The 27,941-nt window shown below is 41.0% G+C and overlaps 1 protein-coding gene across 2 annotated transcripts; it reads right to left on the reverse strand.

The window, feature by feature from the left end:
• Window positions 1-555: 555 nt before the first annotated feature.
• On the reverse strand, window positions 556-23,660 carry Trafd1 (TRAF-type zinc finger domain containing 1). 2 transcript variants are annotated; one of them, XM_046456514.2, is made up of 12 exons: window positions 23,531-23,660; window positions 20,494-20,559; window positions 12,914-13,049; window positions 12,721-12,774; window positions 8,655-9,060; window positions 7,534-7,740; window positions 6,937-7,013; window positions 5,335-5,565; window positions 4,510-4,630; window positions 3,260-3,587; window positions 2,627-2,699; window positions 556-2,359 (listed from the first exon to the last, which is right to left on the reverse strand). In XM_046456514.2, the coding sequence occupies exons 2-12, from the start codon at window positions 20,538-20,540 to the stop codon at window positions 2,300-2,302; spliced, it is 1,740 nt and encodes a 579-aa protein (XP_046312470.1). In that variant the 5' UTR covers window positions 20,541-20,559; window positions 23,531-23,660; the 3' UTR covers window positions 556-2,299. The 2 variants fall into 2 exon arrangements, with proteins under 2 accessions (XP_046312470.1, XP_046312471.1); XM_046456515.2 differs by lacking the exon at window positions 7,534-7,740.
• Window positions 23,661-27,941: the final 4,281 nt, after the last annotated feature.

Below are 27,941 nucleotides of genomic sequence, written 5' to 3' on the forward strand. Positions count from 1 at the left end.
TACCCCAAGCTCCTCAAAGCGGAATCAGTAACACTTATAAAGCTCTATATCAGGGATTGCCATACTAATCCAGATGGTTTTGTAAATAGTTCTGTTGTGAACACATCACCCATTCATTTGGATACTGTCTATGGCTGCTTTCCTTCTGTAACAGCATTGCTGAACAGCTGCAGCAGAGACCATGAGTTTTGCAAAGTCTTAAATATTTACTACTTGGTCTTTAAGAAAAAGTTTGGCAGTCCCTGCTAAAGTCAAACTGATGGAGGGAAAAAAGACAAATGATCAACACAAGGAATGAGAGAGGTGATATTACAGATTTTTTAAAAAACAATAAACACTTTTGATAAATAACTTAATGAAATAAACAAATTCCTAGGAAGATAAAAGCACTTTTATAAATCAAAATAAATAATGAATTAAACAGCCCTTGTAACTATTGAAACTAAAAAAAGATAGCATACTTATTCATGAAACACTACGAGTAGGAACAAGACTATCACCCCTTCTATTCAACATTGTTACTGGATTTTCAGGAAAGAAAAAAAAAATACAAGGTTTCCAGATTGAAAAGGCATAGGTAAAATCATCTTTATTTGCAGATGACACGATGACATACGCAGAAAAGCTAATAGAATCTACCAAAAAAAGTTACTACAGTTTAGCATGGTTAAAGGATACAAGATTCAATATTAAAAATAAACAAACAAAAAACAATCATAAAGCCAGATGTGGTGGTACCCGCCTGGAATTACAGCTGCTTGGGAGGCTGAGGCAGCCTTGACAAATTAGCAAGACCCTGTCTCAAAATGAAAGAGAAAAACAAACCAACCAGGGGTGTAGCTCAGTGGGTTCAGTATCTAGTACAAAGAAGGAAGGGAGGAAAGGAAGGAAGGAAGGAGATAGAGAAGGAAGGAAAAAAGGGAAAAGGGAGGAAAACTAGCCCACATTATATCCCTTGGTCTGGCTTCTTCCTCTTAGGATAATTCTTTTCAGAGTCATGGCTATGCCAAGAATTAGCTACACAGTCGTATATAAATTAATATTGTTACATATGTTTCATGTTACACCCATGAAATGGGGCAATTCTTTACCACCACCACCACCAGTAGGTTACTGGGAGAACAAGTGAGCTCAAAACTACCTATGGTAGGGCTGGGGATACAGCTCAGTTGGTAGAGTGCTTGCCTAGCATGCACAAGGTCCTGGATTCAATCCCTAGCACCAAAAATAAAATAAAATAAAAGACCTTTGATGCTAACGATCCTGTGTGAACCATGACGTTATGAGGGGGATGAATAATTGTAAGTCTCAACTTCTCAGGACTGGAGCTTTTGAAGAATCTGCCTTTTTCTCTTCAGTTGGAGGTAGCCCCTTATTCCTGTCATTGCCAGAGGTACAGCAAGCCTCAGTTTCCTCAAAAATGGAGATGAGAATACTACACCTTCAATGTCTGGAGCACTCTGAAAAGGAGCCCACACTGGAGCTCCATTCTCTACAGAAAGCACAGGAATATGAACCACAAGACTTAGCTGAGCTCCAAGTACAAACTTTATTTCTATTACAAGAAAGCTGATAATAATTATAATAGTAACATAAGAAGGGAAAGGGGCTCTGACACTTGGTTTTCAGAGCAAGTGTGAGACTGGGGCTTTAATCCTCATCAGGGCAGAGCCCAGTGTGGCCCTAGTGGGAACAGGAAGCCCTTAGCCCTCCCCATTAGAGGGCAGTGAGGACAAAGGAGTCACCATACCCACAAGGAGCAGAAGGCAGTGATGCCAAATGACAAAGAAGTAGCCCCTGCTCCACACACCTCCAGCTAACTCTTCCAAAGGCCTTGTTCCTAACATCCAGAAGCTGGCCTGAGCACTTCACCAGAGCTGCTCCATACACACATCAGAGGCCCAGAGTCTGGAGCAAGCAGGGGCAGTACATGGGAGAAGTTGCCCAAAAGCCCCCAACTTAGGACCCCACAGGTAAGAAAATCATTTCACTGATGGGAACCAGATTTTCAGAACCCTCTACTCCTTCCACCAGGACCACAAAGCACCAAGAAGCAGTGGTGATGGTATTTCAAAAAGTGGAGTCCTGGTGGGCTAAGAGGCCATTATCTGTATTTCAATGCTAACCCTCCCTCAAACCCCCAAACTCCCACAGCACAATCTCAAAAGACACAAAATGTCCATAACCTAGAAAAAGAATAATCTTCCCCTGCCTAAAGAGCCAGAGAGGCGGGGCCTGCACCAAGGCAAGGGCTGCTATGCATAGGTAGGAACCAAGGCGAGGGTTTCTGCAGACACCACTACTCCTCCTCCTCTTCCTCCTCTGCATCCCCAGCGCCCTGCTGCTTCGGGGGCTTTGCCTATTGAACAACACAAATGAAGAAGTTTCACACAGGAAGTGAAAGAGCATTCCTCCTCCCAGGGACCCCTGAGGATGCCCAGCTCCCACAGACGCCTCCTCAACAAAAGCCAAAGAACAGCCAGCACTTCATTCTTTGGCTTTTCATGAAGAGGCTCCAACCTCTATACAGCCAGCCGACTCGCAGCAACTTCTCTGACTTCAAAAGCCTCACCATTCCCACCTGTGTGTGTCCTCCCTGAGTATTATGTGCTGGACCCTTAGTTACCTTTGCAGTTCTGTTGCGGTAGTTGGTAGCTGCAGGGGTGACCCGGGAACTTCTGCCACCTTCACTCCTACCACTGAAAAAATAGGATTAGAAACCAGTTCCTGAAAGGCTCCTGAGTAAAGGTCCAAAAACTAAGAGTGAATAAAACAGCTGGTAGCTGAGCAAAAAAAGCAGCCTTCCACTAGCAGACCAACAAAAAAACCTCCTGGACATAGGACATAGTGGTACACACCTGCAATCCCAGTGACTCAAGAGGCTAAAGCAGGAGGATCGCAAATTCAAGGACAGCCTGTGCAATTTATTTTGTTTCAAAATAAAAAAGGGCTAGGATACAGCTCAGTAGTAGAGAGCCTCTGGGTTCAATCTCCATTACCACAAAAAAAGCATGGATATGGAATCAGATGACAATGTGGGCAAAACTGAAACTCTTCCCCATGACACTGAGGACATAATTCAGTGGTAGAGTACATGCTTAGCATGCATGAGGTCCTGGATTAAATTACCTGCACATACCCCAAAAAAGACAAACTCCTCCCTCCTTTGCATGAACTGTAGTCTTACCCAGGCTGGACCACAGTGTGACTAAATCCTCTTCAGCTACTCCCAAATTCCATTCCCACGCTAGATTCTTACCTCGCTCCATATCTCCCAGAAGGCCCAACGGGGAAAGAGGACACAAGGTATTCTGGGTGGAGATTTCGAACTGAGCATGCATCAGTGTCCATGGCCCCATTCTGGCTGCTTCTGTTTCGCCCTCGGATGTCCTGGCTGTCTGAGTTGTTGAGTTTCAGCACTCGAGGAGGGTTGGGCTGGCACCCAGTTGTAGGGCCTGATGTTGATTTTGATAGTCGGTTACAGGTAGTTGTAATATTATTAATGGGTCTGCTGGGGGGCAGAGGGTAGATGGGTCCTTTAGCTATTTCCTGCTTGATATCATCCATATAGCCAGAAGACAATTCTCCTAGGAAGAGAACATAGTTACACCTTTAGGAAAAAGCCTGCTCTTACCATTATTGATGGATTAAGGGCAAGAACAAAAAGATTGCAGAGAAGACAACTGATCACCCGCAAAGGCTACTGGGGCCCATGACCCCAAGAGAGAATCAAGAACACTTACTTTGTCTACTCTGCACATTAATTACCTGACTCAAATACAGCCTGCTAACCATTCGTCAACATGAACAGTTATGCAAGCAAACCTTGAATGTTTTTGGTTTTTGGTTTTTTTGGAAACAAGGATTAAACCCAGGGCTGCTTAACCACTGAGCCATGTCTCTAATCCCCCATCCTTTTTTAAATTTTTTTTTAGTTGTCAGTGGATCTTTATTGTACTTACTTATGCATAGTGCTGAGAATCAAACACTGTGCCTCACAGATGCTATGCAAGTACTCTAGCACTGAGCCACAGCCCTAGCCTCCTTTTTATTTTTATTTTGACACAAGGTCTGAGTTGCTGGGGGCCTAAGTTGCTGAGGCTGACCTTGAACTTGCAATCCTCCTGTCTCAACTTCCCATGTCACTGGGATTACAACATGAACCCTTCTAATTGTTTTTTAATTGGTTGTGAAGTGATAAGTTTTAATAAGTTTACTAGCCTAGTCATAAGGATCATAAGTAATAATAGAGTACAGAGATAGGAAATCTACAGGTTATAAGCTCTGACTCTAAGTGTGTCTCACAGCTGTCCTTAAAGCCATTACCCTATCAGTCTATACTTAGGACAGCTTAGTCTAATGTGGAACTACAGCCAGCTGTAAAATTTCCTAGGAGACCCTACTGGACTTAGTAACTCAAGATCAGGTAACCCTATTAGAGCCATAGAAATGATAAGCAGGCCCAAGCCAGCAGTGGGCCTGTGGCCTGGGCCATGTCTTGGCTAATACCCTGGTGTCTGACACGCCTCCTGGGCAGCTCTGGTGAGGTCTCTTGAAGCTGGGATGGCTGTTTAGGAATCCCCTCAATCACATGGTTGTTTGTCATGGCTGGGCGTTGGTCACATTGGTCCTAAACAATAAAAGTCAGAATTAGTACCTCAGAACTGAGAGTGATGAGAAGAAAGGGAATAACAGCTGGTTAGGTGATCAGACAACCACTAAGAAAGTGCTAGGTACTTTGTTCTTTGACAACCACTAAGAAAGTGCTAGGTATAGGAAACACACACCTGGAATGTAGCATCGATTCATATTAGCACTGTGGCACTTTCTGATCTGTGCAGGAGTAAAGGAAGAGCTGGTCTTGGGAGGCCAGAAAAGCATTTCTATACTTTGCTCCCAGTATTTATATGGGGGATTATTTAATAGACAATCAGCAGTAACCATCTACCTCTTCATCCCAAATCATAAGACTTTCTTACTAGACCCTAACTAACCTAGAATACAAGTCCCAAATGACACCACAATGGGAAGGATCTGCCTGGTCATGGTAAGGCCCCATGACTGCTCAAATATACTCCTGGACCCTGAGTCCTCAACAAGTGATATGATGGTTTCAGTTGCTATAAGGTGGAGAAAGTCTCAAGGCTACAGGTACCGTATACCTCACATAGTCATTCATGGTGCAGGGCATGGCCAGAAGCCACAGGTGTGGATTTCTATTCAAGCTGGAATGCAATCCAAAGGCTGAAGTAGATTTTCAGTTCTGGAAGCCTCACATTTGTGTATAGAGAATCAGCATGGAGTCAGGGAAATGAGTCCATCAGGGATTCTTACCTGGTGATGGAACAGCACCTCTTCTTCCAACTGTACCCCACAGAATTCACATGGGATGATGACACTATCTTCCACAGGGGGTGAATTGCTCAGACCCATCAAAGAGTCTAACTGGTTACTTGTAGCCTGCTGCAGAAAGTTCTGGAAGATGACATCAGGATCTTCCACCCCCCTGGAAGAAGAGCTTCCAGTACTGAGCGAAGGTAAGGCACGCGAAGGGTTACAGCTTGTCTGTCATTTAAAAAACATACGTTAAAATAAAAAAATCAGAGGCTAAGGGAAAAAACTACATTCCTAAAACATTTTCTACAAGAAGTCACAACATTTTGAAAGCACTTAATAGTGAGGAGAAGGACTAATAAAAATAATAGGGGAATGCAGGTGGAACATTCACTTTACTTTTAAATATTTCTGTTGTTTTTTCCTGCTATGTTCATGTGATTATTCTTTTTAAATTAAAAGATTCAAGATTCTTCCCACTGCCATATAGTAAAAGTACGGCCCAAATATTCCTTAGCATTCTCATCAATAAATTGTCTTTCACTGCTCCCAAACCAAAACCCATAAGTATTCAAATACTGTTCTCTCCATTTAGGAGGAAGGCTTGCTCTGTCAACCAGAACACAGGGACTATTTAGCAGTCTTGAAAATGCCAGACCAAGGTACACCAAATCAGACGAAGGAAGTGTTGAGGGAAAAGGTGGTTCCTTCTAATCAGTAATCCTCAAACACATAATACTGCTCTCTAATCATTCCTAAATGGCTCAAAAACCATCAATCATTCAAAAAATATCTGAGTTCTTTCATACACAAAGTTTTGAGAGATTCTTAGAAACTAGGAGAACTCAGAAGGTGCCTAAAGGAACTTGGCAAAGTGGTACCACCAACCAGGAATCAAAAGGATCATATCACAGGATGATAGGCTATTAGAAAAGTAGGCAACAAGGGAGCTGGGGTTGTGGCTCAGTGGTAGAGCGCTTGCCTAGCATGTGTGAGGCATTGGGTTCAATTCTCAGCACCACATAGAAATAAGTGAACAAAATAAAGGCCCACCCAACATCTAAAAAAAAAAGAAAAAAAAAAAAAAAGAAAAGTAGGCACAGATTCTCAGGGCACACACAGGTATAACTCCTGACCTAGTCTTCAGAGTGTCCATCAGGCTAGTTTCCTAACAGTCATGGCTGAATCAAATCTGCAAATACAGAGTCTACATTGTTGGGTATACTGAGGAGGTAAGGGCAGAAGGGCACATGCCTTCCAGGAAGAGAAAGTAATAGGCAGAAAGGATCATCAAGCCTTTCATGGAACTGAAAGGACTTCAATAAAGCTCCAATAAATCAAAATATAGCACAAAATGAAACTGGATCAAAAAATGGCCAACAGAAATATATATACCAGTCACCACCATATGGAGAGTGTGCTGGTTGGGACGAGACTGTTGGATCTGCTGGAATGAGGATTACAGTTTCTAACCTACATTAGTCATTCCACAGTAGACAAAAAAAGTTGCCACTCTTACAATAGGCACTGTATTGAAAGTTTCCTCAAGACTTCATGGGGTTCATATTTCCCCTCACAGTTCTCAAGTAGTTCCCAACACACCTGATGGTCAATCAGCAGATCCTCTGGGTAGAGCTCCTCACAAAATTCACAAGGCAACATGGTCTCATCAGCTGCACCTAAGTATCAGGCCACATGGTCAGACTCAAAAGGAACAAAAACAAACTTGATTTCAACGTTTTATTCCCCTTGTGACATTTTATTTAAAAGTCTGACTTCAGTCTGGGATACAGCTCAGTGACAGAGCACCCTTGAGTTTAATCCCCACATACATACATAAGAGCCAATGGGGATGGGGGGTGGGAGGAGGCTGGGGTTGTGGCTCAGCGGTGGAGTACTTGCTTAGCATGTGCAGGGCCCTGGGTTCGATCCTCAGCACCACATAAAAGTAAATAAATAAAAAAAGGTATTGTATACAACTACAACTAAAAAATAAATATTAAAAAAAATAAAATAAAAAGAGCCAACAGGAACAACAAATAGCAAAAAATATACCTTAGTATTAATATTTTCAAACAGAAGAAAAAAAGTCTATTTAACATATTTAAAGATATGTTAAAAAGGGAGCTATTGTGCAGGGTGCTGTGGTGCACGCCTGTAATCCCAGCTGTGAGTACAGTGCAGAATAAGCAAACCTACCCTTCATGTCACTCAGAGAACTGGGCCCACCATGCGACTGATCTGCCTCACAAACGGCCCTCCAGAAGTCCTGTTCTGCCACAGTGGAGGCCTGGCCCTCATTTTGCAGACTTAGGGCCAACATGAAGTCCAGGTTTGCACTATCTTCACCACCCTCTTTGGGAGGCTGACGGCTTCTATTCCTTTCCTGCCTTTCTTGTTCTTCAACTAGAAAAAAAAACAGCCAGTACTCAAGACAAATTAGAGATGTTGCCATCCCTACACTCAAGTCCCTACCTAGCAAAGGGCCAAAGTTTAAAGCCATTTGGCCAACTCCACCAGTACTCCTGGCCCTCATGGGTCTCTGAACTGTAAGTCTGACACGAAACAAGGATCCATTATTATTCTAAATGTATTATTAAAAGAAATGTTACTGTGTCATAACTATGACAGGCACTGTACTAAACATTTTTGTACTACAGCAGTATGATTTAAAGTAGGGGTCAGACTGCCTGAATTTAAATCTCAGCTATACAATTTACCTACCCTCATTCCTTTAATGAGAATTAAATGAATATATGCAAAACACTCTGCTTGGGCTGGGGATATAGCTCAGTTGGTAGAGGGCTTTGCCTCTCATGTACAAGGCTCTGGGTTCAATTCCCTGCACCACACACAAAAAAAAGTTTGAGGTATGTTAGCTACTTACAGCATTGACATTATCATCACCATCATCATCTCTAACTGCAAACCAGTAAGGAAGAGCTTCTATTATTTATTTATTTATTGGGGTGGTGGGGGCGGGACAAGGAATCAAATGCAGGGGTGCTCTACAACCGAGCTACATACCCAGCCCCGTTTTCTAATTTTTAATTGAGAGGGTCTCATTAAGGCACCAAGTTTGGTCTTAAACTTATGAACTTTTTGCCTCAGCCTCCCAAGTAGCTAGGATTACAAGCATGTAACCACCTAACCTGACCAAACTTTTATTTCCATTTTATAGGAAAGTTAGGTATTTTTCCCAGTGTTAACCAACTATAATCAGATTTCTTTAATCAAGATCTATTTGGCCCCAAAGCCCTGTTCCCATTTGCTCTGGAATTTCATAATGTTCCAGTTTTCTAATTCCAAGCACAACTCACATAGATTATTCTGAATTGGAAAGGGGGCTGTCATATTCCTTTGGTTGGCAGTCCTATTCTGGAAAAGGTCTGATTCAAAGGTTCTCAGAGGCCTTCGGGGTAGCCTCATTGGTGGGTCCAGAGCTTCAATCTGTCTCAGGAGCTGGGATGCAATCCAGATTCCATCTTGACCCCAAGACTCATCATATGCATTAGGAGATACAGTAACTTCATTTCTCCTTTCCTCCTCCCCTCTCCCACAAATTTCAGGGTGAGACTTCAGGTCTTTCACAAGGACATTTCGTCCACAGTTGCCACACAGCTCTGTCCGGGCACCACAGTAATCTTCATGTTCCTTCAGTTTGAGAACAGAGAGTTCCAAATCACAGTGCTGGCAGACAGCAAGCCGCAGAGGGCATTCAGTCTCCTGCAACAGAGTAATAAGGCAGTTAATATGCCCACCTAGGAGAGGCTGTTTTATTACAGGGCAAAGAAAGCAAAAATATATACTTTGATATCCTCTTCTGGACTGGATAGATGTAGCTCAGCATGCATAAGGTCCTAGGTTCAATCCCCAGCACAACAAAGAAAAATAATTTTTTTCTTCCAACCCTAGCTTTGCCTACTATGCTTTCTATGTATTTGATTATCACAGTTTCCCCTTTTATTCCTGCCACAGATTCTACAAAAGGAAAGAACCTCTGAGAAGGAATCTACTAAGCAACCCCAAATATAGCATCATTTTGTGCACACATAACAAAGTTAAACAAAATCATTCATTGTTCAAAAGCAAAGAACAAGAAGCAAAGCAACTCAGATATTTTACCAAAGCTCCACCAATTTCCCCTTATTATTACAATTCAGTCTAAAGTATTTAGTAATGAGGAAGACTGCGCTTTAGAAAAACACTGATTTTTAAATCTTCACATTTGTATTTGCATTGGCTTTACCTGGACCAAATCCTCCAGGAATCACCAATGACCCCCAGAGTATAAACATACTCAATAGTTGAAAAATAAAACCTTTACATTTAATGGGAAAGTCTCACTAAAGCAATAAAAACATTACAATGATACAATGGGAGCTGGGGATGTAGCTGAGTAAAGAACTTGCCTAGATGGGCCTGTAGCTCAATGGCAGAGCACTTACTTGCCTAGCATGTGTGAGGCACTGGGTTCAATCCTTAGCACCACATAAAAATGAAACAAAGGCATGCTGTCCATCTTCAATTACAAAAAAAATAACTAAAAATAAAATAAAAATTAACTTGCCTAGAATATACAAGGCCATGAATTCAAGCTCCAGTACCAAAAAAAAAAAAAAAATTCACATATTTTATAACCACTATATCAAAGAGCATAATTTCTTTTCAACCAAATTAAACTCAAGTTATATTCTAGATTCTACACCAGACGTTTTTAGAGATAATTTTTACATGTATTCTTTCATGCCTTTAAAATTATATTCCATGTGTTTGTACAAGTGCCTGGATTCAATCCCCAGCACCAAAAAAAAAAAAAAAAAAAAGAGGTAGGGGGAAGACATTGTTTTTCATGTAGCTATAATGTCTCATTCAGAATTTTTTTTTTTTTGTGTGTGTGTGTGTGTATGAGTGGTACTGGGGATTGAACCATTGAACCCAGTGTCTTGGACATGATAGGCAAATGTTCTACCACAAACTCCCCAGGCCCTTCTCAGGAGCTCGGATGCAATCCAATTCCATTTTGACCCCAAGACTCATCATATGCATTAGGAGATACAGAAAACTTCATTTCTCCTTTCCTCCTCCCCTCTCCCACAAACTTCAGGGTGAGACTTCAGGTCTTTCACATTTTTAAAAATTTGAGATGGGGTCTCACTAAATTTCCCAAGCTGGCCTTGAACTTGAGATCCTCCTGCCTCAGCATCCTGAGCAGTTGAGAACTGAGATTACAAGTATCCACTAGTAAGCTCAACTATAAAAAAAATAAAAAAAATAAAAAAACACATTTCATTAGCCAGGTGCAGTGGCGCACGCCTGTAATACCAGTAGCTTGGGAGGCTGAGGTAGGAGGATCCTGAGTTCAAAGCCAGCCTTAGCAACAGCGAGGCACTAAGCAACCCAGTGAGACCCTGTCTCTAAATAAAATACAAAATAGGGCTGGGGATGTGGCCCAGTGGTTGAATGTCCTTGAGTTCAATTTCCACTATCCTCCCAAAAAAAAAAAAAAAATTTCACTAGAGCTGGACACGGTGGGACACACCTGGTATCCCGGCTGCTCAGGAGGCTGTGGCAAGAGGATCACGAGTTCAAAGGCAGCCACAGCAAAAGCAAGGTGCTAATCAATTCAGTGAGACCCAGTCTCTAAATAAAATACAAAATAGGTCTGGGGATGTGGCTCAGTAGATAAGTCTTAGAGTCTGATTCCTGGTACCCCACCCCCAGCCAAAAAAAAACACTCACTAGAAAAATACTAGATTAAGTTTTAATTACAAATGACAAATAATCGTTGGCCTGTGCCATATAAGTACTGTGTTAATAATCTTAAAAAGCGCCAGGAATTTAAAATAAAGTAAAATGCATTCAGGAAAAAGTTTTTTGTTTTTTTGCTTTGTACTGGGAATTGAACCCAGGAGTGCTTAACTATGGAGACCTATCACCAACCCTTTTGAGACATGGTCTGGTTAAATGGCTGATGTACCCACTAAATTGTTGAGGCTAGCTTGAACTTGCAATCCTCCTGCCTCAGCCTCCCAGGTTGCTGGGATTATAGGTATGTGCCACCATGCTCGGCAACAAAGAAGAAATTTTAAAAACACTACATAGTTAATCTCTGACCTAAAATTGTCATAGTCAGTCTTATAGACACATTAGGGAATATCCTGTATTCCTATCTTTACAATAATTGTTCTATCACCGAGGGACTTCCAGAAATAGGTGAGAGAGAAGTTAGGAGAGAGAACAGTTTATTGGAGATTATTTTACACAGCAAGCAGATGCTACAGCCAGAGAAGTTTTCATTATGTTTGTTAATGTGATCTCAATCATATCCCCAAGGCTGCTGAAGTCTAATAAAAGATCAAATGCTTAGGAAAAAAATAATAAAATTAGTGTGCAAATGTATTTGAAATGTTGTTCTCTAGACTGTAAGGTTATGAGTGGTTCTTATTTTTTTGTTGTTGTTGTTTTTGTTTGTTTGGGGGGTTTTGGGGTGCTGGGAATCAAACCCAGGGCCTTGTGCATGCAAGGAAAGCACTCTACCAACTGAGCTATATCCCCATGAGTGATTCTTATTTTCTTGTAATACCCTCCTTTTCCCAAATTTTCTTTTTCTTTCTTTTTTTTTCTTTTTTGGTACAGGGGGTTAAACTCAGGGGTATTTGATAACTAAGCTAATTCCCAGCCCTATTTTATATTTTATTTAGAGACAGGGTCTCTTGAGTTGCTTAGCACCTCACTTTTGCTGAGGCTGCCTTTGAACTTGCGATTCTTCTACCTCAACCTCCCCAGCCGCTGGGATTACAGGCATGTGCCACCGCGCCCAGCCTTGATACCATGTTCTCTCACCAAATGATGAGTAATTTCTTCAGATGTAAAAAGCATGTATGTTGGGGCTGGGGTTGTGACTCAGTGGTAGAGCGCTTGCCTAGCATGTGTGAGACAACGAGTTCAATTCTCAACAACACTTAATAAAGGTCCATCAACAACTAATTAAATATTTTTTTAAAAAAAGCATGTTATGCAAGTGATCAAGAAGTCACAATGAAATTACACCATATAAGGCAGGCTGAATAGATTATCCCACATTGGCAACACCAGGCTTAGTTTACTCAATAAGACTGCCAATAACCAAACCCCAGCAGAAATGATAAGTTTCAGTTCCAAAAGGAGAGACTCTGAAGACTAAGCAGCCAGACAGTACAACAGCCAGGCCGCCAAATCAGGCAACAGCTAGAGTTTCCAGTAATCTATAAGAGGCAGTATACATGTGAGCTGGTAGAGAACAAAGACACCATCAAACTGATTTCCATTGTGCAAGTGGCACTGTAATCTCAGTAGGACTGGCCCCATGTTCTCTCACTCCCCTCATAGTACAAGAAGACTAACCTCATGTTTCTTTAGTTGTCTCTTCTCCAACTTCTTATTGCATTTGCACGTCACCTAGGATAAGAAGTAAAAATCAATAAAGTGACATAGTGACAACAGGACCACTGACATTTGTGCAATAGCAAGTATGATACAGTTATGGACAATAGCAAGTACAACACATTTATAAACATTTGGGTAACTGGTAGTTTACCTGACAGTGTTCTGTGGCCATGTGAATCTCCATATCAGATTTGGGAAGTGGTTCCTTGCAGATAGGACACATACCAATGTTCCTTTGACAATGGATCTCATGGATGGTAAAGTTAAAAACAGGAATTTCTTTTTTGCTACAGAAATAGGCCAAATAAAAAGGCAAGTATTACTAACTATTCTATCTATGTTTTTCTTGCAGTGATTATCACATGAAAATCTGTTCTGTCCAATTTCTAGTCTCCATCATCTCTCTTTAGAGAATACCTAGACTACCAACTTCAAGAATTAAATCCTGAAAGCTGAATCTCTGGAGCAACATTCTGAGTTACCAGTAATGTGCATTACCTCTAAAAGCTCTCAGCCTTGGTTCCTCAAAGTCAGAGCTGATTACAACCAACAATATGAAGTCAGATGCAAAAAAAGCTGCTTTAGGCTTTTCTTTTTCCTTCTCCCCCACCCCCCAGTAATGGGGATTAAACTCAGAAGCACATTAAAAAAGGGCTACATCCCTAGGCTTTTTTTATTTTTTTTGAGACAGGGTCTTGATAAGTTGCCCTGGCTGGCCTCAAACTTGGGATCCTCCATCCTAAGCCTCCCAAGTCACTGGAATTATAGGCCTGTGCCACCACAGCTGGCAAGCTTGGTTTTTCTAAAGCCATCCACTCCAGAATTATTTGAAAAACAAAACCAAACAACCTACCACTTATTTTCATTATCAATCTTAAGTAGTTTAATTTCATTGGGTTTCATTACCTGAATGGATCAAACCAAAAAGAGTATATATCCCAGCTCTGGGATAGTCAAAGTGTAAGGGGAAATTACCTTCATTATGTCCCACATGCCTTGGAAATCTCTGCCTGGGTCAGTATAAAATACACTGTAAAACTGTACAAAAATGAAATCTAAACTGTTCCCACACTGTCTCCTCACTCACTCACTCTGTTTAATGATCCAAAAATCATATCTCTGTTGCACAGAAGACTAGAGTAAGGGATAATCCAAAGTGTAAGAGGGATACCAGTAAAGTCGAAAAGAATATACATTCCATCAAACTGCAGATGCACTATTCAAAGACATTACTTTATTCATTTAGATGTTGTCACTGGAAAAAGCCAACTATGCAGTCTAGCTAAAGACTGAATTTTTAAAAATGTACCTATTAGTATGTCACCTAGGATAAAAATTCAGAAAAATAAATACCAAACAGAATCAATATAGATAGTCATATAACACAGGAAAAAAAATAATTGTTTTTTGTCCTTTTAAAAACTTTCTTTGAATGGAGGCATTGCTGTTGCCCAAGCTGGATGCACCTGCCTCAGCCTCCTGAGTAGTTGGAACTAGCAACAAATCTTTAATAATCAAATTTTGCTCCTGAAGCTGAATACATGAACCCTCCACTGCATTAAGAAACAGACAGAAGGAAAACTCCTTTTATAGTTTTAATCTTCCTACATAGTCGAAGAAGTATTTCAAAGTAGAATGAATGATATGCCTCCAGTTATACTCAGTCTCTCAAACTGAAACACCCCAAAGTACCACTTCTTCTCATTCAATGGTGACACTGTCAAGTTTGGAACCCCAAGGAACTCGCATAATATGGCTGGATGGTGAAAGAAATCAACTATAAGAGATGAAAACTCAAATGAATAAACAAGGAAACTGTGAACAACTTGACACATTTAACTTCCCATATTTCTCCCAAATTCCTAGTTTCTTTATTTCCTTTCTTTTTCTTTTTTTAAAGAACCACTGGTTTTAAAGTAATTTTTAACAATTTTGGGGGAGGGACTGGGGTTGTGCCTCAGTAGCAGAGCACCGCCCTCTCACATGTGAGGCACTGGGTACGATCCTCAACACCACATAAAAGTAAATGAACAAAATAAAGATATTATGTCCATCTATAACTAATTTTTTTTCTTTTTAATTTGGAGAGGAATGCTGTGGATTTAATCCAGGGGCACTTTACCACTGAACTACATCCTCAGTCTTATTTTTTATTTTGAGACAGGTCACTAAGTTGCTGAGGGCCTTACTAATTTGCTAAGGCTAGCCTCAAACTTGGGATCTTCCTGTCTCAACCTCCTGAATAAAATTTTTTAAGAATATAAAATATATAGTGGAAGGGGAGCTATAAATCAAAGTTATCATCTTAACTGTACAGGTGGCACACACCTATAATCCCAGCTATCTGGGAGGCTAAGGCAAGAGGATTACAAATTGGAAGCCAATTTGGACAACATAATGAGAGCCTGTTGCAAAAAACAAAAACAGCGGTAACAAAACTCAAAAGTTATCTTAAACCACTGTTTTGTTGTTGTTATTGTTGTTTGTTTTTGGTATACCCAGAGCCCTTTCTGTTTTTTATTTTGAGAGAGGGTTTCATTAAGTTGGACTTAAATTTGTGATTCTCCTCCCTCAGCCTCCCTACTCATTGGGATTACAGGCTTGCACCTCTGCATCAGGCCTATTAAAATTAACAAAAAGGCAAAGTGTGGTAGTGCATGCCTGTAATCCAACAGATGGGAGGCTGAGCCAGGAGGAACCCAAGTTCAAAGCCAGCCTCAACAACTTAGGCCGTAAGCAACTCGGTGAGACCCTGTCTCTAAATAAAATATAAAAAGGGCTGAGGATGTGTCTCAGTCCCCCCCTCCACACACACACACAAAAAGATGCTATAAAACTAGTATTTGAATTCATTACTGATCTTAATATATAAACTGCTTAAAATAAGCAACCTGGAGCTAGGAATGATGGTGCACACCTGTAATTCCAGCATCTCAGGAGGCCAACCTTAGCAATTTAACAAGGCCCTATACATAGTCATTCCCTGTCTCAAAGGAAAACCAACAACAACAAAAGGCTAGGGGTGTAACTGAAGGGTACAGTGCCCCAGAGTTCAATTTTCAGTACCAAAATTATACACCCTTGCCAGGCACCAAGGCAGACGACTGTAATCCCAGCATCTCTGGAGGCTAAAGCAGGAGGATGAAAGCCAGCCTCAGCAACCATAAGGTACTAAACAACTCAGTGAGACTCTGTCTCTAAATAAAATATAAAATAGAACTGCGGATGTGGCTCAGTGGTTGAGTGCCCCTAAATTCAATCCCTGGTACCCTGCAAAAAAAATTATTAAGCCACTGGGATTATAGGCATGTACCACCACAAAATTATACACGCTTTTTTTCTTTTGGTACAAGGGATTCAACCTAAGGGCATTTAAACACTGACCCACATCCCCAGTCCTTTTTGTTTTTTATTAAAAAACCTGTGATGTTCCTATCTCAGCTCCCCAGTCAATGGGATTACAGGCTGGTGCCACTGGGCCCAACAAATCATAGACTTGTAAACCTAGTAATCCCACTCTTGGGTTTATGCATGAATAATTTCATTAAAGTATCATAAAATGATTTAAAAAATGAAAGTTAAAAATTTCTCAAGAAACCAAGCATGGTGGTACACACATGTAATCCCAGTGGCTTGGGAGGCTGAGGCAGGAGGATCATGAGTTCAAAGCCAGTCTCAGCAATTTAGTAAGTCCCTAAGCAACTCAGCAAGACCCTGTTTCTAAATAAAATATAAAAAAGGTCTGTGATGTGACTAACTGGTTAAGTACCCCTGGGTTCCATAGCCAGTACCCACCCCCCCACCAAAAAAAAGGTGTCAAGAAGGGAACAGTTAAATTACAAATGGTATACCAACAGAGTGAAAGCAGTGCTGTATTATCATTGCAAAGCATATATACACAAATTCCATGAAAAATTAAAATCTAGGTTCTGGAGTTGTGGCTCAGCAGTAGAGCACTCGCCTAGCACGTGGAAGGCCCTGTGTTCGATCCTCAGCACCACATAAAAATAAATAAATAAAATAAAGGTATTGTGTCCAACTAAATATATATATATATATATATATATATATATATATATATATATAAAATCTAGCAGGGTGCAATCTCACCTATAATACCAGCTATTTGGGAGACTTGAGGCACAGGAATTGTAAATTTGAAGCCACTCTGAGCTACTTAGCAATCCTTTCTCAAAATAAAAATAAAAATTTTAAGAAGGGCTAGGCATGTAGCTCAATAGTAGAATACTTGCCCAGCATGTGCAAGGCGCTGAGTTCTAACCCTAAAACTGAGGGAGAAAAAAATTGAAGTCAGTTATTACTACTTAAGAGTACAAAGAAGGCAGGGGTTGTAGCTCAGTGGTAGAATGCTTGCCTAGCACATGTGAGGCACTGGGTTCTATCCTCAGCACCACATAAAAATAAAATAAAGATACTGTGTGTCCACCTACAACTAAAAAATAAATTAAAAAAAAAATAGAGTAAAAAGAACCTGGATTCCTTTTTCATCGTTTTAGCTCTTATCTTCTTTTAGAAGAAAAATCCAAAAAATAAATGTCTAGTTTTCATTTTGCAGGATTACTCAGAATAATTTGTTGATAAGTATTCTATATACACAAGACCACTAAAACTTTAGAAATGAAACAAAAGATTTAGAGTTGAAATCATAAGTCCCTGGGTGCAGTGGTGCACACCTGTAATCCCAGCGATTCAGGAGGCTGAGGCAGGAGGATCACAAGTTCAAATCTAGCCTCAGTCACTTAGAGAGGCCCTAAGCAACAATAGCAAGACCTTATTTCAAAATAAAGGGCTAAAGATGTGGCTCCTTAAGGATTAAGCACCCCTAGGCTAGTCTTGAGCTTGGAATCCTCCTGTCTCAGCCTCCTGAGTTCCTGGGATTATAGGCATGCACATGTGAGGCACTGGGTTCAATCCTACCACTGAGCCACAACTCCAGAACCTAGATTTTAATTTTTTATGGAATTTGTGTATATATGCTTTGCAATGATAATACAGCACTGCTTTCACTCTGTTGGTATACCATTTGTAATTTAGCTGTTCCCTTCTAGAGATGTTTTTCTTGCTGGGCGGGGGGAGGGGGGGGCGGCGTGGGCTATGTAACCCAGGGGTACCTAACCAGCAAGAATCAAAGCAGCTGTCAGGTAAGTCCACAGGGCATTTATTATCTACATAACTACATAGCAAACTATCTACATAGCAAACTTAAAAGATATAAATTGCTTACCTTGATAATACTGCTAAAACTCCAAGGAAGGACCAAGCCAAGTTAAAAAGTGAACTTTCATTTTAGATAGAAAAGATTTAAAAGCAAGCCAAGGCTTCTACAAAACATAAAGAATCACAAATCTATTCTTGAGTATGTACAGTCTTAGCCTTCTAACACTGACCTTTCCATTTCCTAGAACTACACCTCCCTTGGATCAAACAATATCACAAGAAAAGAGAGAACTGCAAACATCTTCAGTTACAACTATTGGCTGCCTATTGGGATCTAATCACAGCTCAATATTGATGAGGACTTTGACTTTCCTTAATATAGAGATAAAGCTCTAAAGACAAATTTAAAACATGAAATTAGCTGCCAGTCGTGGTAGTGCATGCCTATAATCCCAGGAACTCAGGAGGCTGAGACAGGAGGATTCCAAGCTCAAGACTAGCCTCAGCAACATAACAAGGCCCAAAGCAATTTAATGATATCCTGTCTCAAAATAAAAAATTTTGAAAAAAGGGTTGGGGTATGATATAGCCCATTGGTAAAGTGCCCTTGGGTTTAATCCCCATTACCAAAAAAGAAAGAAATATTAAGAGTTGCTTAAAGAAAGAAATTTAAATAAGATTGCTTAGATGGGAGGGCTTTGTATAGTCTTATTCAGCCTTCCCTGATAATCTGCTTTCTTCTTTAAATAAATTGCTCAGGTTTTGAATAACCTTGTCTTCATTAGTTTCTATTAGCACACCATTCTTAAACTCCCTTAGCATAGTTATTTATATGCTGTCCTAGGATCTAGACTCCTTCAAGTGTGGATTGAAATTAAAATATAACCAATATGTGTGTTTTATTATAAAATCACAATAATTTCTTGTAATCATTTGCTTTATTGATTAATTTGAAATCAACAATTATACATATGAACTTAAACAATGCCAAAATAGTTTAACAAGCAGCAGAAAAGTGATAATGGCTAATACAAAAAAACACCTTATTAAGACTTCCTTGATCTATATAGTTAAAGAATATTACGACTAGAAGTTGCTCTAATTATATCCTAATTCTGCTGAAAGTCAGGCTGAACATAAAGAAAAAAGCAACAACAACAAAGAAAAATTTTTATCTGGCTCAAACCTTTCAATCTACAACAAGCTATTTTCCTTATTCAATATCTCCTTCTGCCACAATTTGTAAGTTAAAAAGCATAGACAGTTCTACTTTGTTTTTTGTTTTAGCATTCAGTACAAGCAGTTGTGTATCATCAAAAAAAAATCAAGGTAAGTTCTTGAGAAATCCCCACCAGGAACCAGCTCAGAAACCAGATGATGCCTAGGTTTCATTTCAGGAGGAAAGAGTTTCTCTTTCTTATCACTATGGGCATTAAAAACACAATTGAAGACTTAACATTCAAAATTAAGCCAGACCTTCACTAACAGCTGTGGAATCATGAAATGAAAATGATTAAGGTTGGACTTCCTCCCCTATTTTTTTAAGCAGCAAAACTTTTATAAAAAGAGTTAAGGGCTGGGATTGTGGCTCAGTGATAGAGTGCTTGCCTAGCACCTGCAAGGCTCTGGGATTCAATCCCCAGCACCACATAAATAAATAAATAAAAGTATTGTGTCCAACGACAACTTAAAAATAAATATTAAAAAAAAAAAAAAAAAAGAGTTAAGTCTGAGCTGTTCTGGTTGAACTGTTGTCACTCAATGTACAGCAAGTTTCAAGTACTTAAAACCTTGCTCCTAATCAACTCGAGAAAGTTACTAGAGTGACTCAAGAAATCCTGGCATCATACTTTGAAACACACTAATCTACTCCAAATATTTTATTTACATAATCTTTTTTTTTGGGGGGGGGAGGGTACCAGGGACTGAACCCAGGGGCCCTTAACCATTGAGCCATATCCCCAGCCCTTTTTATTTTTTGAGACAGAATCTCACTAAATTGCCTAGGGCCTTGCTTAGTTGCTGTGACCCTCCTGCCTTAGCCACTGGAGCTGCTGGGATTACAGGCATGCACCACCACACCCACTATATAATATTTTTCAGACATACAAAAAATAAGTTCTCAGCCAGGCATGGTACATGCCTGTAATGCTAAGTTAGGGAGATTGAGGCAGGAAGATGACAAGTTCAAAGCCATCAAGTTCAGTCAGCCTCAGCAACTTGGCGAGGCCCTGAACAATTTAGTGAGACCCTGTCTCAAAATAAAATATTTTTAAAAAGGGTTAGGGATGAGGTTCAGTGGTTGAGCACCTCTGGGTTCAATCCCTGGTACCGGGGGAAAAAAAAGGCAGGGCTGGGGATCTAGGGATGTAGCTCAGTGGTAAAGTGCCCCTTTGTTAAATCACCAGTAGAAAAAAAAGAAAGCTCTGATCCCATTTTACTTGCACAGTATACCATACCAACTCCAATTTTAACCTACCAATAAATAAGCCAATTTTTATAGAAGCTGGTTTGTCCTCATTTCAATAACATTTTTTAGATTTAAACTCTTACCAGTTGTCACATAGTCGAGTATCCTGGTCATCCAGAAATTCAGCCATCTTTAGCTCTTCCTGAAAACTACAAAGTAAAAAAATATGAACTTTCTATTTCATTTCTGCTTTAAGGATGACATGCAAAATAAATAAAAACTAAGCTAGCATAAAGAAAATAGGATCAAAACCAGTGCATTGAGGCATTCTGATACCAAACACCCTTGGGATTTTTCTTTTTATTTTTTTTAAATTTTCAATTTACAATAATTTGAGCTACAAAAACAGCTGCAATAAAACAGTATGAAAAACTCCCTTAGGCACCTCTCCCAATTTCCCCAAAAGTTAACATCACAAATGACCATTGTAAAATTCTCAGATATAGAGCTGGGTGCAGTAGCGCAAGCCTATAATACCCAGTGGCTCGGGAAGCTGAGGAAGGAGGATTTAGAGTTCAAAGACAGCCTTGGCAAAGCAAGACGCTAAGCAAAAAAAAAAAATACAAAATACAAAATAGGGCTAGAGATGTGGCTGCCCCTGGGTTCAATCCCCAGTACCCTCCCCCCAAAATAATTTTTCTCAGATATAGAAAATTAACTCTAAGGATACTAGTAACTAATCTATTGATCTTTTTCAAATTACAACACAACTACCAATGCCCCTTTTCTGGCTCAGTATGCATAATGCATTTAGTTGTTGTTATTTCTCCTTTAGTCTTTTTTGATCCTCGATGCTACTACAGTTTTAAAGATCTTTCATTACCTTGTTCAACTAATTACTAACAGTTACCAGTTACTGCTTAATTATCTTGTAGGAAGTCGTTCAGTTTTGGTTTGACTGATTTTTCTTTTCAGGATTAAATTCATTTTTGGCAAAATACCATATAAGTGACATTATGTTCATCTTGGTGCATTATATCAGAAGACACATGATGTCAACAGCTGTATTATTATTGGTGACGTTAACTCTGAGCATTTAGTTGAGAGGGTGTGTGCCAGGTTTCTTCACTATAAAATTTTTCCTTCTTCTTAAACAAGATGTCAATTAAGAAAGCAAAGAGCTGTCAACTTTACTACCAATATTTATGTTGTATTATTCCTTTCCATGATACACACAAAAAAAATGGTCTTAAATACTAACCTTTAATAAGGCTCCCCAACAGGTTTGGCATTATCAAACTGTCAGTTTTAAAAACATTTTTTGTTGTTGTTACAACATGTTACAACCCACTGTGCCCTGGCACTAAGAATATATTACAAGTTAAAAAAAAAAAAAAAAAAAATATATATATATATATATATATGGCTGGGGATATGGCTCAAGCGGTAACGTGCTCGCACGGCATACACAGAGCGCTGGGTTCGATCCTCAGCACCACATAAAAATGAAAAAGATGTTGTGTCCACCAAAAACTGAAAAATAAATATTTAAAAATTCTCTCTCTCTTTAAAAAAAAATATAGCATCTGACTTAGAACAATTTAGTGACCAATAAAAACAATAAACAACAACAAAAAATAAACCTAACTTAAGGTGAGTATCTTAAGGAAAAGTACATAGGCAAAAAGGAAAAGGGTGTCTGTGGGGTGTGGCGGTGCATGCCTGTAATCCCAGCAGCTGGGGAGATTAAGGCAGGAGAACTGAGAGTTCAAAGCCAGCCTCAGCAATTTAGCCAGGCCCTAAGAAACTTGGGGAGACAGTCTCAAAAAATAACAAGGGGTGGCATATGCTCACTGGTTAAGCGCCCCTGAGTTCAATGTTCCAGGGAGATGACTTTTAAACTAAGACCTGAAGTGCAAAGAGCCAGCCAGGCATAGACAAACAAAGAGATAGAATGGAAATAGGGGAAAACCCCTCCAGTCACTGGGAAGAGCAAAAGGCCTGAGGAAATGAAAGAGAAAGTAAACGGAGATCTGGAAAACTTGAAAAAAGGGGATGACTTGAGAAGGCCTTATTATATAGCACAGAAAGGACACTGGGTTATATTCCAAGAACGATGATAAATCACTGAGGGTTTTTAACTAGGCAAGGACCCGATTCAAGCCATCCACTCCCATATGAAATGTCAACCAGGGACAGGCAGCACACAAGCACAAAAACAAAGTTTGTCCCTTGAAAGGGAAAGTCTGACAACTTTTTTCTCGGGGCTGCCTGATTGATTCTAGGTGTAGTCTATTCTAGTCCACTAAATGGCCACTCTCAACTACGACGAAGAGCCTACGACGAAGGAACTGCCCAGTTTTCTAGCTGCAAGGGGACTGGAAGTGACCACAGGCAAGTGGTCCTTCCACAGCCCCTCCAGACCCCCGTGTCTTCAGCCTATCTGGGCCTCAGATGCCTACGACAGACGATGACGGTAGCTCGAGGGTCTTCTTGAGGAGTAAAAAGGCACAGAAAAAGCCTTCAACCTCAGGAGAGAGGGTCATCCCTCGGGTTTCCAGAGCGGCCACCGCGGGCTCAGGGAGGGGAGAGGCGGCAGCCCCGTAAGTAAATATCAGTTGACATTCACCCTGCGTGCATTCGCTGCCCGACGCTCACACCAACCACCCTCCATCCTGACCCCAATCCTGGCAGGTGAAAGTCATCATCCCATTTCAGAGAAGCGGAAAGCGGAAGTCCGAAGGCAGTTACCCGCCGCGTAGCGGGTCGGAGCGGGGGCTCGAACCCGGGTCGCTCGGCCCAGGGGCCTCACTGGGCCTCCCGCGACCCCGGACGCCAGCGGCTCGAGGCTCGGGCACCAAGCCCAGGCCGGCGGCGGGCCCAGCTCCGCCCCGGGCGCGGCGGCCACAGCGGCGAGGCGGACGACGCCCGCTACTCGGCGCCCCCGGCCCAGGCCGCCAAGGGGGCGGCGCCGCCCAGGGCTGCCAAGGCTCCGCGTCCCCGAGGAGAAAGCGAGGCCTCCTTTCACGTTCTGAGGAGACGACGCCGCCCCGCCACCTTCCCGCAGCAGCCACCCCGGCCTAGCGGCCCCTCGCCCACACGCCCCTTCCTCAGACTCCGGACTCCGGCCGCAAAGGAGACCGCGGGAGCGCCACAAGCGCTGCCGCCGCTTCGCTTCACCTGGGAGGAGTACAGGAACGTCGAGCTGTCGAGACAGCCACAGACTCGGAGCCACCTCACTCAGTCCAAGCACTGAACAACGGCCCCGAGAGCTGCCTCTGCGCCCCCGACCGCCGCAGAATAGCGCGCTCATTGGCCAGGGGCGGCGCTGGATCCAGGCCCATTGGATAACATCGTTGTCGCTCTCAGGGGCCCGCCCTCCGAGCTCCGATTGGCTCCTTAGTGCTCTGTGGGGGCGTGTCCTAAAAATCCCAGCCCCTACACATCTGGAATGGGAGGCTGAGCTGAGCTGTGAAACTGAAGCTGGATCTAGAAACTGCTGCTGACACAGATTCATGTTTGCATGAATAATACTGTGCAAGCATTACTAACATGCCTAATATATTAAAATAATTAATGACATTTGTTCTCTTGTCATGAGCCATTAATACTTATTAGTCATTCTTGTTGTCTTTATAATACCCTTGTACAAGATTTGTGAAAGATCCAGGACCATATTTAAGCACTTTGCTTTTTGCAGTGGAAGAATAAACGCCTGAGATGCGGGTTTGAGAGCCAGTTTTTCTGCTTGCAGCCGAAATGGATTCTCTGAGCTCCTCTTCCCTCCAGAGTAAGATAATTATTTCATAACTGAGCCTGTAATACAAACAACATAGCTATTCAGAATTTCGGTTATATTGAAGATTACAATTGCAAAATGTTCGTAAGATAGTCCTAAGCAGGAAAATCAGGTTATGAAGCAATACTTATAACAAGGTAGACTAGTTAGTTTAAATATACCGTATTCGAGGGGGTGTAGGTCAGCGGAAGAACACTTGTCTAAGCACATTCAAGACTCTGGGTTGGATCCCTAGTACCAGTAAAAAAAAAAAAAAAAAATGAAAGAAAAAGAAATACCATAAATATTCAGTATATTCCATGTAATTTCAAACATTTCAAGGGGGAAAAAAAAAAAAAGCAAGGCACGGTGGCTCACGCCTGCGATTCCAGCAACTGAGGAGACTGAGGCTAGAGAATCGTAAATTCTCAACAATTTAGCCAGAACTTGTATCAAAATTTAAAAAGGGGGTGAGGGGAGTAGGGATGGTAGCTCAGTGATAAAGTGCCCCTGCTGTCAATCCCTATTATAGCAATAAATAAATAAGCAAATAAGTAATAGATAAATAAGTCAAAACAGGCAAAGCTGTTGCCAAAAGCTCCCTCCTTGTTTCCTATGCCAATCCAATAACAGGCTTTGAGAAAAAGGAAAAATCAGGTTTATTGCTTTGCTAGCAAAAGAGATACACAGGGGACTCCTACCCCAAAGGTTGTGATTCTGCCCATCAGCAGGAACTGGGGGGCTTTTAAAAAAGTATTTTTTAAGTGGTCAATGGACCTTTATTTTATTTATTTACATGTCGTGCTAAGAATTGAACCCAGGGCCTCACACTTACTAGGTAAACTCTCTACTGCTGAGTCACAGCCCCAGGCCCAGGGGGCCTTTTAAAGAGGTGACTCACCAGCTACATTCCACTTGTTCTCTGTTCTCTAGTCATTTCTGACCTCTTCTGTATCATCCCCAAAGTCTGGATTACTTTGTTCCTATGGTGGGTGTGTACTCAGGGACTGATAACTCCGTTTAGAATGGGGAAGAAAGGTAATCCTATTCCTCTGAGATTAAGGAGGGGGAGAGATTAGGGAGGAGCAGAAAGAGAGAAAGAAAAAGAAACAGGTTCATTTTAAAAAATAAACTGTAGTGGCAGAGCAGCAAGTGTTATATTCAAAGCAGAAAGTGGACCACTGTTACAAAACAAATATAAGGTGAGAGAAGTCAGGAACTGGTTTCATTCAAAGAGTACAGGCTTCAAGGGGATATGAGAAGGATTTCCAGATCCTGGAAGTATTCTATATCTCAGTGTGTAAATTGATATACATATTAGTGTGTGTGTGTGTGTGTATATATATATATATATATATATATATATATATATATATATATATAAAAGAAAGGCTGAGCCAAGCACAGTGGCACATGCCTGCAATCCCAGCAGCCCAGGAGGCTGAGTCAGGAGGATCCCGACTTCAAAGATAGCCTCAGCAATGGCAAGGTGCTAAACAACTCAGTGAGACCCTGTCTCTAAAATACAAAATAGGGCTGTGGATGTGGCTCAGTGGCCGAGTACTCGGGATTTCAATCCCTGGTACCAAAAAAAGAAAAACTAGACAGATCAGACTAGATAGGCAACATGAAGAATCTTTGTCTTCATATGTTCCCAAATGCTTTTCCATGTTTTTTGTTTTGTTTGATACCAGGGATTGAACTCAACATCACTTAACCGCTGAGGCGCATCTCTCAGCTCTTTTTATTATTTATTTATTTATTTATTTATTTTGGTACTAGGGATTGAACTCAGGAGCACTTGACCGCTGAGCCACATCCCCATCCCTATTTTGTATTTTATTTAGAGCCGGTCTCACTGAGTTGCTTAGTGCTTCACCTTTGCTGAGGTAGCTTTGAACTCACCATTCTCCGGCCAGCCTCCCGAACCACCAGGATTACAGGCGTGTACCACTGCACCCAGCATGTATTTATTTTGAGCAAGGATCTTGCTAAATGCTTAAGGGCCTTGCTAATTTGCAAGGATTTACAATCCTCATGCCTTGACCTCAAATTGTTGGGATTACAGCCATGGACCACCACACCCAGCTGTTTTCTGTTTTCACATTGAATTTCTCTGATAACTAGGAAACAAAGAATAAATAGAATTTTAAATGGAAAAAGTGGGGTGGGAGCCAGGCACCCTGTGCACACCTGTAATCCCAACAGTTTGGGAGGATGAGGCAGGAGGATCAGGAGTTCAAAGCCAGCTTCAGCAAAAGCTAGGTGCTAAGCAACCCAGTGAGACCCTGTCTCTAAATAAAATACAAAACAGGGCTGGGATGTGGCTCAGTGGTCAAGTGCCACTGAGTTCAAGCCCAGGTGCCCCCCACCAAAAAATAAATAAATAAATAAATAGTGTGTTGGAGATGGTAAAGCAATTGCCTAGCATATTTGAAGCCCTGGGTTAATTCCCCAGTATTGCAATAAAAGAAAATGATGGGCTAGGGTTGTGGCTCAGTGGTAGAGTGTTATCTATTTTTTCTATATATTTGAAATATTTCATAATTTAAAAAGAAAATTGTTTAAGTAATTCTATGCAATAATTATACACCTGCTGGGCACAGTGGCACAAGCCTGTAACCCCAGCTACACAAGAGGATGAGAGAGTAAAATCATAAAGTTGAGGCCAGTCCTAGAAACTTAGTGAGGCCTTGTCTCAAAATAAAAATAATAAGAGCTAGGGATGTAGCTCAGTGGTAGATTCCCTGAGGGTTCAATCACCAATACTGTGAAAAAGAAAAAAGAAATTAAATACTTGCGTTGACATTCAATTGAATATTTTTCTCAAATTTAGAAAAGGAATATTAAATGTAAATAAACATTGAGAGAAAAATTTTGTGTATCTGTTTGAGTTACTACATTTTAAAGAATTTTTGCAAGAAAATTAAAAATTAATTATTCCCTTCCTGTTTACCTCCTAGGAAAAATATGTTAATCCTCACAAGAGGAACTTTTGGGAAAAACTCTACCCAAAGATAAGTTATGTATGTGTGTGTGTGTGTGTGTGTATTGCTGGGGATGAAACCCAGTGTCTCACATGTGTTAGGCAAGCACTCTATCACTGAGCAACAACACCATCCATGTTTGTTTGTTTTGTTTTTGGTGCTGGGGATTAAATCCAGTCCTTGTGAATGCTAAACACATGCTCTACCATAGAACCACACCTGCCCCGTGTTCTATGTTTGAATGACTGATGATATAAAACGTGATTTTTCTTCTTTATCCCATTTAAAAATTTTTCATTGGGGCATAATTTAGGGGAAAGGATATTGGGGTTTGAACCCAGGGATGCTTTACCACTCAGCCACATCCCTAGTCCTTTTTTATTTTTTATTTTATGACAGGGTCTTGCTAAATTGCTTAGAGGCATCCCAGGAACTCAGGAACTCAGGAGACTGAGACAGGAGGATGTGAGTTCAAAGCCAGTCTCAAAGGCTTGGTGAGGCCCTAAGCAATTCAGCAAGACCCTGTCTCTAAAAAAAGTCTGATGATGTGGCTCAGTGGTTGAGTGTTCCTGGGTTCAATTCCTGGTACAAAAAAAAAAAGAAAGAAAGAAAAGAAAAAGCTAGGAATGGAGACAGATAATAAAAATTCCAACTCAGTATAGGGGGAGAGGTCATGTACCCCTGTAATACTAGGGACTTGAGAGGATCACAAATTCAAGACCAGTTTAGGCAGTTTAGTGTACCTTTCTCAAAACAAAAACTAAAACATTCTGGGGATGTGGTGCAGTGATTAAGCACTCCTGGGTTCCATTCCCCGTACCCAACA

Source organism: Marmota monax, unplaced genomic scaffold (assembly GCF_021218885.2).
Source record: "Marmota monax isolate L192 unplaced genomic scaffold, Marmota_monax_Labrador192_F-V1.1 WCK01_AAM20220418_F8-fsc00185, whole genome shotgun sequence".
NCBI classification, from domain to species: domain Eukaryota; kingdom Metazoa; phylum Chordata; class Mammalia; order Rodentia; family Sciuridae; genus Marmota; species Marmota monax.